General features: G+C 39.3%; 1 protein-coding gene across 1 annotated transcript; it reads left to right on the forward strand.

Moving 5' to 3' along the window:
- Positions 1-728: 728 nt before the first annotated feature.
- Positions 729-12,098, forward strand: LOC108039031 (lipase 1). The gene is made up of 4 exons (XM_044459832.1): positions 729-891; positions 10,277-10,623; positions 10,685-11,356; positions 11,409-12,098. The coding sequence occupies exons 2-4, from the start codon at positions 10,498-10,500 to the stop codon at positions 11,997-11,999; spliced, it is 1,389 nt and encodes a 462-aa protein (XP_044315767.1). The 5' UTR covers positions 729-891; positions 10,277-10,497; the 3' UTR covers positions 12,000-12,098.
- Positions 12,099-12,699: the final 601 nt, after the last annotated feature.

The raw sequence follows: 12,699 nt of genomic DNA on the forward strand, positions 1-12,699 counted from the left end.
CCCGTGAAACAAGCTGGAAATTGAGTTTGACTGCCTGGGTCCCTACACCCCTTTAGTGCTGATTAAAGCTCCTCGCCGGCGCCTCCGATTCTTGCCAACTTGCGGTGATTTGTCCCTTTTCCAGGCATATCATTTGGATGCAGCGCGGCCCTGCACAAATGGAGCATTAAGCCCTCCGACAGGGCTCGACACATATTAAATTTCATCTCGCTGTCAGTCGGCATCGGAATCGGGCGCCTAATGAAGGTTAAGCAACTTTTAATGTCCTGGCCCCGGCCATTTTGCAGACCATTAAATGTTTCGCCTGGCAATATGCCATATGTTTCCAGCATGGACATAAGCCCCCGTCCGGGAAATGTTCAGCAAAAACTTTTCTTATCATTTCAGCGCCAAAAGCCATAAAGACGTTCACTAAGTCTGCGTGTGTTTGTGATGACATGACGATGACAGTAATCGTAATCCTAGTCATGGTAATGATGACACTGGGGCCCACAGCCATATAAAGCCATATGTTGGAATCCAGGAATCAGGTTTTGCAGACACTTAACGGTCATGTGGAGGACTAACGAGCGATTTCACCCTTTATGGCCTGAATTTGGATGCCGTAGGTTATCGGATTCCGTCACGAGTGTTTTCAATTAGTAATCCAACTGTGGAAATCGGCGGCAGTCGCCTATCGCATCGATATGAATGCTCTTTATATTATTAGTTTTTATGGCATTCCGATCGGTTGTTCTCCTCACCTCTTACGTTCCGCCTGATGGACACTTTCCGGGCTTCCAGTCAATCGCAATTGGTGTGACTTTCGACTGTCTCAGTTGCTCCTGAGCTCAGTTCAATTCTGAGCCGGACCCTTTCTCACTCAAGCAGAACGCTTCACAGTCTTAAGTGGTATGAAGATTTTAACATTTGAACTTTAACACACTCAAAAAAAGTTTAAGCATTCGATTTTATAAATATTCTTAAGGATGACTTACCTATTAGGTTTCCTTTCAAATAAGTTTCTTTCACGAGAGTTGTTTTAAGTATACGATTGTTTTATAAATACAATACTTGATTCTTTAAAAAAGCGTTCTTTAAAAAACCAAAATCCGTCATTGTCCTAAGTGAAAAGATTTAGCTCATTCAAAGAATAATTAAATTTAAAAAATCGATCTTTGTTTACTATTTAAAATGGAACCTCTCTATTATGTTTACTCTTATAGGTTCATTAAAAGTAAACGAGCTATTAAAAAATGTGGTTTCTTAAAAATACAATGTTTAATTTCTTGAAAAAATTAAATAAAATACCATTTGTAATTGTTGTTAACAAAAGTATATCGCTTTAGAAAACACTATTGTTAGGAAGTAAAGAAATAATTGTATGTTTAACCTTAAATTTGGTATGCAACTAACGAAGTTTCTTTCAGTGCCTGGTTCGGCATGGTTATGTGAGCATTTACATGTTCACACAAGTACAGCCCTTTCCATTACATTACCACTCCCCTCTGCAATTTCATGCTCCATTGGCCAAGGAAATCGCCACACAATCAAAAGAAAAGCTTCGCCCTTTTGGTCAACGCTTTAAGTTGTACGAAACGAAGTAAATGCTAAGAATTTGGCCCACATTGTCTGGATTCTAGCGTTTTAAATATATTCAAATTCCTTGGCACAATTTATGCACTTCTAAATTTGTTGGCGGGAATTTTCGAAGCAAGCCTCGTAAATTTTTCATCCACCCAAAACGCAACTTTCGATTGGCGTTTGTCCAGGGTCTTTGTTGCGTTATTTATGCAGTTGCCTCGCGGAACACTATCTCCAGCTGTCGCTGTTGTTGTTCCTGCAGTCATGGCCACTTGTTTCCGCACGCCATTTCTTTCTTTCGGCTTTCTCCGCCGGTCCCCTCCATTTTTATTTATTTTTCTCCGCTTTTTTTGTGTGCACATTTTTTTTTAAAACATTTCTTTCTGTTGCTGTCGGGGGCTCCAACACGAGAAGTCCATTTCGAAATTTATGTACACACAAATTGAAAGCGCAGGGAGGGAGCGAGTACCGAAATGAAAGAAAGAAGAGTGTTTTGGTACTGGCAGAAAAAAGTTGGCTGCATTTCTCGAATTGCAGTTTCGGTAAAAAGAACTCGGGAAAGAAAAAAACAAACGATATGCCTTTAAGTGACACTTGCCAGGGGGGTTTTTGTTCCCGAGGGGTGTAGTTTTTTGGTGGGGAAAAGGAGATTGCTCTAACAAACGCTTTGTCCAAAACAGTCGGCAAAACGTTTTGAATGTTGATTTTGGAGAGGAAAACGGGCTGGGAACATAAGGGGTCAGTACAATTGAAAAGAGATCAGATAATGCATCAAATACTGGTAAAATGTGTAAATAAATTTATCTAAGGATTCACACACATTGGGTACAAATAGAAATTCATATAATTTTAACATTAATTATTTCGACTGAGCCTAAAATAGTTACTAATTATTCAGAGAAGACTAATACTCTACTCATTAAATGTTAAATGAAATATATTAGTCTTAAATATTGTATCTGATGTAAACCTTTATATATTGTTATAATAAGCAAACAATTTAATATTATTTTATAAATTCACACTATAAACTTGCTTTAAGCTATTCAGGATTAAACTTCCCAAAGGTTCATTTGTTATTGTATCTAATGTTAACTTTTATGTATTCTTATAATAATCAAACAACTTAATATAACTGTATAAATTCACACTATAAACTCACTTTAAGCTCATTCAGGATTAAACTTCCTAGTGGTTCATTTGTTAGACCCACTAAACAATAAACAAACGCCGCAGTTTATTGCCCTCTGAACTTCTGGGCACCGCGAAAAGTTCACCTCGTTTATAAGGCGGCATTGGCAGTTGCGATTGCTCTTGGCATAAATTAGATGAGGCAGCGGCTTTGGAAAATAGGTTGCCATTTGTGCGGCTTCTGGTCCCAGGTTCCTGGCTCCAGGTTCCTGCTCTTGGATCTCATCGCAGCCCGAGGCGTGTCTTTGTTTCGGTGGCAGTGTCATCACGGGTTAACCTGGGCTGAAATTAACCCAGCTGAGCCCACGAAGCTGTGTCCCGTTTCCTGTCGGTCCTTCTGACTGACTGACTGCATTTCCATTTGCATTTCAATGCCCTGCCCTTTTTAAATACCTCTGATGTACAGAGAATAAATTTGTACTCCTCTACTACAATTACTTTAACATTAGAAATACTTAAAAACTAAGCAACTAAAAATTATATTTTCAACAAATTTGTTGGTCTAAGCTAAGGTTTTTCCTATTAAAGTCTTAAGAAATTTGGCACAAAACAGTTTAATTTAAAGTTATACGAATATTTTTGCCGTTGCCTTGGATCCAGATTGTATTTTGTAATATAATTACTTTATGAAAGTCATGAAGAACTAACTTTGTAGTTGAAATACTCACAAAATAGCAAGTTATAAAAGTTTTACTGTACTAAAATGAAATTTAAGTTGTAGAAAATGGTGGATTTGTTTTTAAAAGTATGGCTGTGATTTTTCACAGTGCATCCTACTGAATCCCTAATTCTAAACTCAATTATCGCTGAATGCGCGACTGGCAACTTTGTCTTGTGTATGCTAATTTCATTACAATGCAGTTAAGGGGTCCCATCTCATTCCCAGGACCCAGCCCAATACCCAATGAATTATGACGGACGTTGTCATGAATGAGGCGCACTCACACATCCAAATTCGCTCTGTGGTCCGCGGCTTTGGACGGTGCGTGTGTGTTGGCCATGTTTATCTCTCTGGCCAACGTATACTTAGCACATTTGTCGGGGAATCGGGGAATCGGGAGGTCCTGGTCAATGAGCGTTTGGCGGGCACACACGCTATCAGTAGATTGCTGGCTAGGCGTTTTTGTCCGACACGCCCCTCGAACTGAAATGGGGAAAGGGGCTCCAAGAGGGGCTCCAGGAAAATGAAGTGCTTACCGCCAGCTACTCACAATAATGCGGAAACTACACTAGCAGAAAATAGAAACCACTGAAATTAACAGGAATTGATATAATTGGAAAAAATATAACCTCTGAAGAATTAATCCTTTGTTTAAGTGCTTTAATTGTTTTCTATATTTGTTATTGAAGGAGTCGTCTATCAATAATGCAGAAATGCTAAACATAAAATTATATATTAAGTGTTTTTACTGTTTTTTTCTTTTAAGGATTGAATCTTTAAGAATATGTCCTACGAATTTAAAAGACAAGAAGGGGTAGCAAATACAGTAATTTCTTTCTCGAAATAACATTTTGGAATTAAAACACCATTTTGGAATTCTTAAACTAATTCTTTACTAAACCAAGTTTTTTTAGGTTTTAGTTAGAGAATGTACCTTAAGGTGAATTTAAGTTCCCCAAAAACATTCTTCTACTTTGCTCCTCGAAAGCATTCCAGTGTAGAGCTTAGCGTTGTGGTAGAGAACCCTTTGGTTGCGCCACTTCATTATAAACATTTCTCAATTGATTATCGTTAGTTTTCCGTGGGTGGGCTGGCCAGGGGTGGAGAGGGGCAAAGGGGGAAGGGGTGAAGGTTGCATGTGGGTGTGTGATAATGCCGTAATTATGCCCCTGCCTTGGCGTGCTCGATGCTACAGTTCGTGTTATAGTTGCGGCTTTCGCCTCGCCGATTATATTTGCACGCATGTCCTTTTTCGCTGCCTATCCTCCCCCAACCTCCCCCTTGTGGACCCACACCCACACCCGCAGCGAGGAAGTGGGTTTTACGCCGTGTTTTCACGGTTGTCCGGACTCCGGGATCCGCTTTTTGCATGCGCCTCGCACATTTAAGTAAGTAATCCCCATAAACTGCTCTTGAAATATTTCATTATCGTAATGAAAAGGACTACAGCACATTACATTTATTATTCGTGCTGCCTTCGCAGCATGGAGTCCTTGTCAGATATTGATAATGAAACGGGCAAAGTGCCTGCCATGCAATATATTTATAGAAACTTTCATAATGGTCGTGCAAAGGGATAAATTCGAAGGCTTTCGTTATAAGTACCTGAAGAAATGTTAAGTAAGAACATCTTAGTTCTGTTTGACAAGTGACAGGATAAACTGATAGTGTTTAAATAGTAAATAGTAGCTTTATTTTAGTCACCCAACTAAATGTAATTGGGCTTATATTGAGATTGCAAACCAAATTACCATGTGGATTCATTTGGCAAACATTTTTAGTTGTTTCTTTTAAAGACAATGATATGAAATCAAACTACTGACGTTGTGTGCAACTTCAACACTCTTTACTAATTTATTTAATTGGCATAAATATTGTATAAAATTGCACATGCCATTTTAAATTGTAACAAAATAATCTGTTCATATAAATCTGTAGTTTAAGAAACTGTTTTATAACTTAAAAGATAAAAAAGTACTTACCCGTATATAAATAACTTTTCCGCTTTTCAACAAATATATATGGCCAAGAAGCGTGCTGTCATTTTTTATTAAGGAAACTGACTCATTTGTCTTCCCATCCTTTTCGGATTCCCACAAAAATCAAAGCCAAATCAATCGCCGACAGCAGCTCCGTTTCGACCCCTCTTCTTTGTGTCCAATTAGTCACACAAACAAGTTTTCATTAAATGGGCTTAATTCAATTAATTTATGGCTGCAAATTACGAATCATATTAAATTAAATAACGATGCATCTCTTACAAAGCTCAAATGTGACACAGAGCAGCAGGAATGCTCTTTGACTGATTCATATTCATTGTAAAATCGAATCCTTCCTGTTTGCTTCCGACTCGAAACTTGTTGGCCAGTGTGGGAAATCCTGTTTTCACGCTCGCCTTGCCTTCCAACTGAAAGTCTTCTCGTATTGCATAAATTAATCAATTCCGCGGCCGTTGCCGCAGTCAGTTGTAATCCCTTATCACTCGTTCAGTTTATTGATGGCCGGCAACACGGATGCGCCAGGATGTGCCAGGACTCTCCAGCTCCAGATATTTCTGGTCCCGTGACAATACGCAAATAATGACGTAATTAATGGAAGAAGCGTCATATTTTTTATGGCCAGGAATTAACATGCAGTCGACACATCATATTGGAGGAGAACAATTTATGACCTCACTCCTCGTTGACTCCCTTAGTTAAATCAACTTTAAATGACATTAAATTTTAAAATTAATTAACTTTAAATTCATTTTTTATTCCCGCTTGTTCGTTGCACAAATGCAGCTCTATTTGGCGAAACTTGAATATTAAATTCCAGCAAATGCCTGAATCTGGCAGAGATTCAGTGACTCTGACCCTGAACTTGTCGCACTGCAGAAATAAATTTTAAAGGCAGATCCAGATCCATGTACTGCGGCACGTGCACAAAAGTAATTACAAAACGCAGACAAAACGGGGGCGGGATCCCCTTTTACAGCGAGTGGGCGTGGCCAGGGGCAGTTGAGTGGGGCTGACAGCTAAAAAACGAATTGTAATTGGCTCCGAGTCAAGTCCAGCGCACAGAAAACATTTATTTATATTTAAAAAGATACCTATATGATTGTTTTAATTTAAAAATTTACCAAATATTGTGTACAAAAGAGTGATGGCATCTACATATGATTTAAATAATAACACTTATTTTCTATACAAAATTGAGCTCAAAAGTTATTTTTATTTATTAAATGATATTAAATGTTTTTTTCATTGCGTTATTATTATAATTCATATCTAATAATCGATCAAGTTTCCATTTAAATGATGAATATTAAATGCTTTCACAATTCGGTCTGATTAATTATGGTAACCTTGAACCTAACCTAACTGAGTAATCTTGAATTGATCAAATTTAAATATAACAAATTAAAAACACCAATGCTATCTTTTTATTATCTTTCTATTATTTTTCTCTCTGTGTACCATTCTGAGGCCGAATGGAAGTGAGTGCAATATGGCGACCCCCGAACCAACTTGACTGGCCCACACTTGACTTTAACCTCTGCTAAAGTGGAAGTTGTTCCTTTGACTGGCCAAAAGAATGGAGTCCTGTTCTGGCTCAGGTCCAAAAACTTCGCTAAAGTCGTAAAGTTTCACAGGCTGACCTTTATTTGCCCCGGCTACTTGTTTCACTCAGGCTTTACGCACTTTTATTTCTTTGGCGCCGTAATGAGCCAAAAACTCGGAGGCAGTTGCTCTCTTCGGCCAAGACAAAGATTTCGCATGAAATTTTATGCGCGCGTGATTAAAAGTCACGTGCGTGGCCAACATAAAGGGGTTCTTTGATGGGAGGGGGTGAGGGGGATTTGAGCCACTGCTGCAACTAATGTGAGACCACGACAAGCGAACAATGCTGATCATAATCTCCAACACGCCAGATGCTGCCACTAACGAGCTTTGAACCTCAAAACACTCAAACAGATTTGCTCTAAATTTTCGGATAACTTTTAAAATATTAGGTATATTAAATGGAAGTATTAAATGGGAAGTGAAAAATATTTGGATTTAAAATAACTAGGATAAATTAAAATTCAAACACAGAATACTCATTTATTTTCTTTCTTCTCAGAAACATTTCATTTCACTAAGTGAAACATATACAAAATGTTAATAAAACTATTAACCAAATGTTGAATCTTTGCTTTTGCACTGAATACGATATCATAATAGCAATATTAACAAATGATTATCAATTAGGCTTACTTTCTTTCCAAATTGTATGTCAGTTGAGTTCATGTATGAACCTATGAATGTTTCCCACTTTTGGAGTTTGTAGTAGTTTGTAGTTTTTTAATATTCTTACATAGAGCTTGTCAAACATTTTAATTGATATTTCTAATTCTGCTCCTTTTAACTTCGATCTACTTTCAAAGTTATTTTCCCAGTGTGGACGGCTATTTGCTTTGGGCATTTAAGGCTAAGAGCTGTGCTCCCATTGTCTCAGCACAGCTCCCACTAAGGGCTCCCTGGCCAATTGATTGGTCTCGTTTTCATTGTTGGCCAAGCGGGTTGCCTGGCCAGCCAGGCTTTCGGCCTGCTGATTGTCGTGTGATTGGCAGTTGGCACCATAATAACGCAAATCCATTGGAAGGCAGGCCAATGGCTAATTGTCGTGGCACGCGTCGGGACTTAACCGAACCACCTTCTTGGCCGGTCGGTCTTTTAAGGTGAGACCAGGAAATTGGGTAACTCAGCTGACAGCTAAATTTGTGGGCTGTAAAAAGTGGGTCAAAAGGGCAACGATTTGGGTTTCGATTTTCTGGGAAAACTTGATGGAGCACAGTACTCTTAACTTATATAAATTAGTTATTTGATTCTTTAATTTTATTTTTAAGCTATCTGGATGAAACTTTCCCAAATGAATTTCATAAAAACAATTGGTAAATTAAATTGTAAAATATTATTATTATATTATTATTATAATATATTAAAATAATCGAAGAATACCTAGTGAATTTTTATTTTTTTAAGCGACGACTATACAACATAGCTGCAATAGAAAAAATCGAAAAATGTATAACATAGTTGCATGAAAATCGACATTGTTTTTACAATATTTCATTTTTGTTATAACTGCAAGGGCAAGCCGAAGTTTGATTCCTTTCCTTTTTTTTTCAAGTCGATTTAATGGCAATTTAATTTTAACAGGTTTTTATATAACGATTAAACAAAAATACCAATTCGAATGGCTAATTTTAAAATAATTGCAGTTTTTGATTATAGATATTTTTTAATATAATTGCAATTTGTCATTTGTAGTACCCAAAAGTGACCTAAAATTATTATACAAATGTGTTTTAAATTTCTAAGGTACTTTAAAGAAGATCAAACAATTGTTTTAGAAGTACAAAGATTGCCCAATAAATACACGCGTTACATATTATTGTGTATATATATATACATTTTCTTTGCGAAGATATCCCCATTGACACTTCTAGCAAATTAATTTTAAATGCTACCCGGAGCCATTGTCCCTCGAAGTTCTCGCCCATCAAGCATGAAACCGAGGCTTCAACTTCAACATCCTGCCAACTGACTTGTGCACTGCCCACATGTGCCCGCATGCCAGGGATGTCAAGTTGCCAAGGCTGCCACTTTCCCCCCATGTTTACCCACTTCCCAGCCACTACCCACCCACATCCCACCCACTACCACCCACTTCCCACCCACTTCCCACCCACTACCACCCGCTTCCATGGCCTGGCATTGCCAACATGTGGTGACAACGGCGAATTAAGTTATTTGTCAAATGTCGAAACGTTGGCCGGCACATCAGGCCTATCCCGGCATCGGAGCATCGCCGGATCCGAATCGAAAATCCGGGCACGGCCGGGCCTGGAAAGGATTCCGCTCCGTCCACTCCGTCCACGCCGCTTTGTCAGCCTGTCAGTCGTCGCCGTGACAGCAGTTCCTGCAAATAAAGGAGCGGCAAATATTTTATGCAGAGGCTGAAATCAATTTTTGCCAATCAATTGCGAAAAAAGAAAGCGTCGACGTAGGCAATGAAAGGGACGATTCAAATGTTTGGCAGAGTGGACACGGTCCACTCCACAACTGAATTAAAAATTAAATTTTCCAATTAAGCCGGCAAACATTTCTAGGATCATACACTTTCCGAAGTGGCGACGCAAATCTAATTGAAGGGAGAGCACTTCGATTTGGTCGACGGTGGGCAATAGGATATGCATGTACTCAAATAGTTCAAGTGCCTAGAACAGAGAACATCTCTAAAATCAATAATATTATATAGTATTTCCTGATTTATAAAGCGATTTAATAGTTTAAGGTTGAAGAATTTCTGACAACAAAAGTTTGATTACATAAAGTTGTAAGGAAACATTTTCATTTGCTTTTAGAACACCTCAAATCAAAAAGGTTACAAAATATATATACTTTGTATATCAGCAGCACATTTTCTTAATCATTTTTGTATTGATAAATACAACTTCATAGGTTTGTTTTGTAATATTTATCTAACCTTAAACGACACATATTATAAAACCATGTCAATTAAGTTATCCCATAGTAATTATATTAGAAATTATATAATATATAATATTTTTGTAAGATAATTATTGCTTTTGATCGGTTTTTGTTTTTTTTTCCTATTTATGGCTCTATTTAATTGTATTTTGAAAATAATATGCTTGTCATTTATTTCGTTTTAAAAAGCATTAAATGTTGAAATTGAGGACAGTTTAAAATTAATAGCTTTTAAATTTAGTGAATTCGTTTAATCGTTAAGACGTTCCAGATGATTTATTGGTATAACTTGTTTCTGATTAAATGAGTTGAGATCGGTGCAATTAACGCCTCTGTCGCACAGTGAACTTTGACCACGTTATTTGGAAACATTTTTATTTGCTTTAATGTGAGGGAGTTATGGAGAACATTACCTGTCACATACAACCGAAAATGAGCTGGCCACGCCACGATTCGATGATACGATAAGGAAAGTAAAAACCTAAAACAACAGTCGGCACTAATTATAGCGCTTTAGAGGGCAGTGAGTTGGACTAGGTCCGATTTAGTCACGGATCGACCGCCATGCGAAACGCGATCTGGGTTCTCGCAGTGCTCGGGGCTTTTTCGCTCGACGGCTCCTGGGTTTCGGGAGGATTCCTGGAGGATAACTATCCCTCCAGCGTGATTGAGGATGCCCACCTGACCACAGTGAGATTTGAATTTATATCATGATTATATCATTTTACTGATCGCCCTTCTATCTTTGCAGATACAACTGCTGGAGAAGTACAAGCATCCGGCGGAGTCGCATCAGGTGACCACGGAGGACAAGTATGTGCTGACCCTCCACCGCATTCCCCGACCGGGAGCCAAGCCAGTGCTCCTGGTTCATGGCCTGGAGGACACCTCTGCCACCTGGATTATGATGGGTCCACACAGTGGCCCTGGCTACTTTCTCTACGCCAACGGATACGATGTGTGGCTGGGCAATGTGCGGGGGAATCGCTACTCCAAGGGCCATGTGAAACTGAATCCCAACACGGACAAGGCCTATTGGAGCTTCTCGTGGCACGAGATCGGGATGTACGATCTGCCGGCCATGATAGATGGGGTGCTGGAGAAGACGGGATACCAGAAACTGAGCTACTTCGGCCACTCCCAGGGAACCACCTCGTTCTTCGTGATGGCTTCGAGCAGACCCGAGTACAATGCGAAGATCCATGTGATGAGTGCTCTGGCTCCTGTGGCTTTTATGAAACATATGAAGGCACCCCTGATGGGCATGGCCCGCATGGGAATCAACATGTTTCGTGAAAACTCTGAGCTACTTCCACACTCCTTTCTGTTCTTCAACCAGTGCTTTTCCTCCGCTGGCATGCTGAAGACCTGTATGCGATTCTATTGGCAGATTGTGGGGAAGAATCGGGAGGAGCAGAATATGGTTGGTATATACTCCTTCAAAGAACCCTTCACTGAAATCCCCATTTTTACAGACCATGTTTCCGCTGGTGATGGGCCATATACCTGGTGGCTGCAATGTCAAACAACCGCTGCATTATTTACAACTACAGACCAACGATCGTTTCTGCCAGTTCGACTACGACCCCAAGGAAAACCAGCGCCTATATGGACAGCCATCTCCGCCGGATTACCGCCTGGAGAGGATCACCGCTCCGGTGGCCCTGTACTTCGGCAGCAATGACTACCTGGCGGCGGTGGAGGATGTCCAGCGGTTGGCGAAGCTACTGCCAAATTTGGTGGAGAACCATCTGTACCGCAAGTGGAACCACATGGACGTGCTCTGGGCCAACAGTGCCAGGCGTTCGATTCAGCCAAGGATGCTGCAAGTGATGCAGTATTGGGAAGCCAACGAAGGACACTCGGAAGTCACTACAGGATCATCGGTGGAGGAGGAAGTGCCACTGTTGACCACAGAAACCTCGTTGGATGGAAACCCGGAAGAGCAGGAGCAGGAAGCTGGGAGCATTGCAGGGAATGAGGAGCAGCGGGAAAAAGATCAGGAGGATCAGATACAGAAAAATGATGAGAAAATTACAGTTACCGATCCCACTTCGGAGCTTTAGACTAAGCGTTGTATTTTATGCGGAAAATAACTGGTGTTTAGAACAATGTAAAATGATTGGTTTTATGGTTCATTAAATGTATCATAATTAGACACGGCATAAAATGTTATATAATGCTAAAAATACATATAGTCTCAGATCTTTTTAATGGGTAATGTAATGAGTCAGTTACAAATCATAAGTCAAATAAATCATGATAACAAAAATACATTTTTTTTACGATTTAAATTAATTCTGAAAAGCATTTTGTTTTGTTTCTTAAATTATCTTTATTAATTAAAGGTTGCTTACAATTTTACTGCCTAGGGTCATGAAAATATATATCTTATATGTAGTCGTCACAATTTAAATTGATTGTTAAAAAAAAGGCTTTAAGTGGAAACGGAACATTTCGCTCTTTTTTATTCAAAATATAATACAACGACGTCTTACTTTGACCTTAAATATAATCTTGTAGTGTTTACTGAAAACCATCACGAAGTTATCCACCAGAAGAGGGCTATAAATATATATTCCTGCAGAATACTTACCGATATCGCGTGAAAAGTTCAAGCTCGGCATCCGAGCTTTTCTCCGTATTTATGAGTTTGGGTTGGTTTGGAACGGGAAAACTGTGGCAATCACGTGCCACATCCGCCATATAGCCGCACTAATACCAACAAATGGAAACGTTTTGGGAATTTGAGAGCGCAACGAGGCG

This window comes from Drosophila rhopaloa, unplaced genomic scaffold, assembly GCF_018152115.1.
Source record: "Drosophila rhopaloa isolate 14029-0021.01 unplaced genomic scaffold, ASM1815211v1 contig_2, whole genome shotgun sequence".
In the NCBI taxonomy this organism is placed as follows: Eukaryota; Metazoa; Arthropoda; class Insecta; order Diptera; family Drosophilidae; genus Drosophila; species Drosophila rhopaloa.

Bases quoted from the DNA above. Each gene is read 5' to 3' on its own strand.
- LOC108039031 (XM_044459832.1), top strand. From the start codon at position 10,498: ATGCGAAACGCGATCTGGGTTCTCGCAGTGCTCGGGGCTTTTTCGCTC. The intron at 10,624-10,684 runs GTGAGATTTGAA...CTATCTTTGCAG, and splicing joins AGGATGCCCACCTGACCACA to ATACAACTGCTGGAGAAGTA. The intron at 11,357-11,408 runs GTTGGTATATAC...CCATTTTTACAG, and splicing joins ATCGGGAGGAGCAGAATATG to ACCATGTTTCCGCTGGTGAT.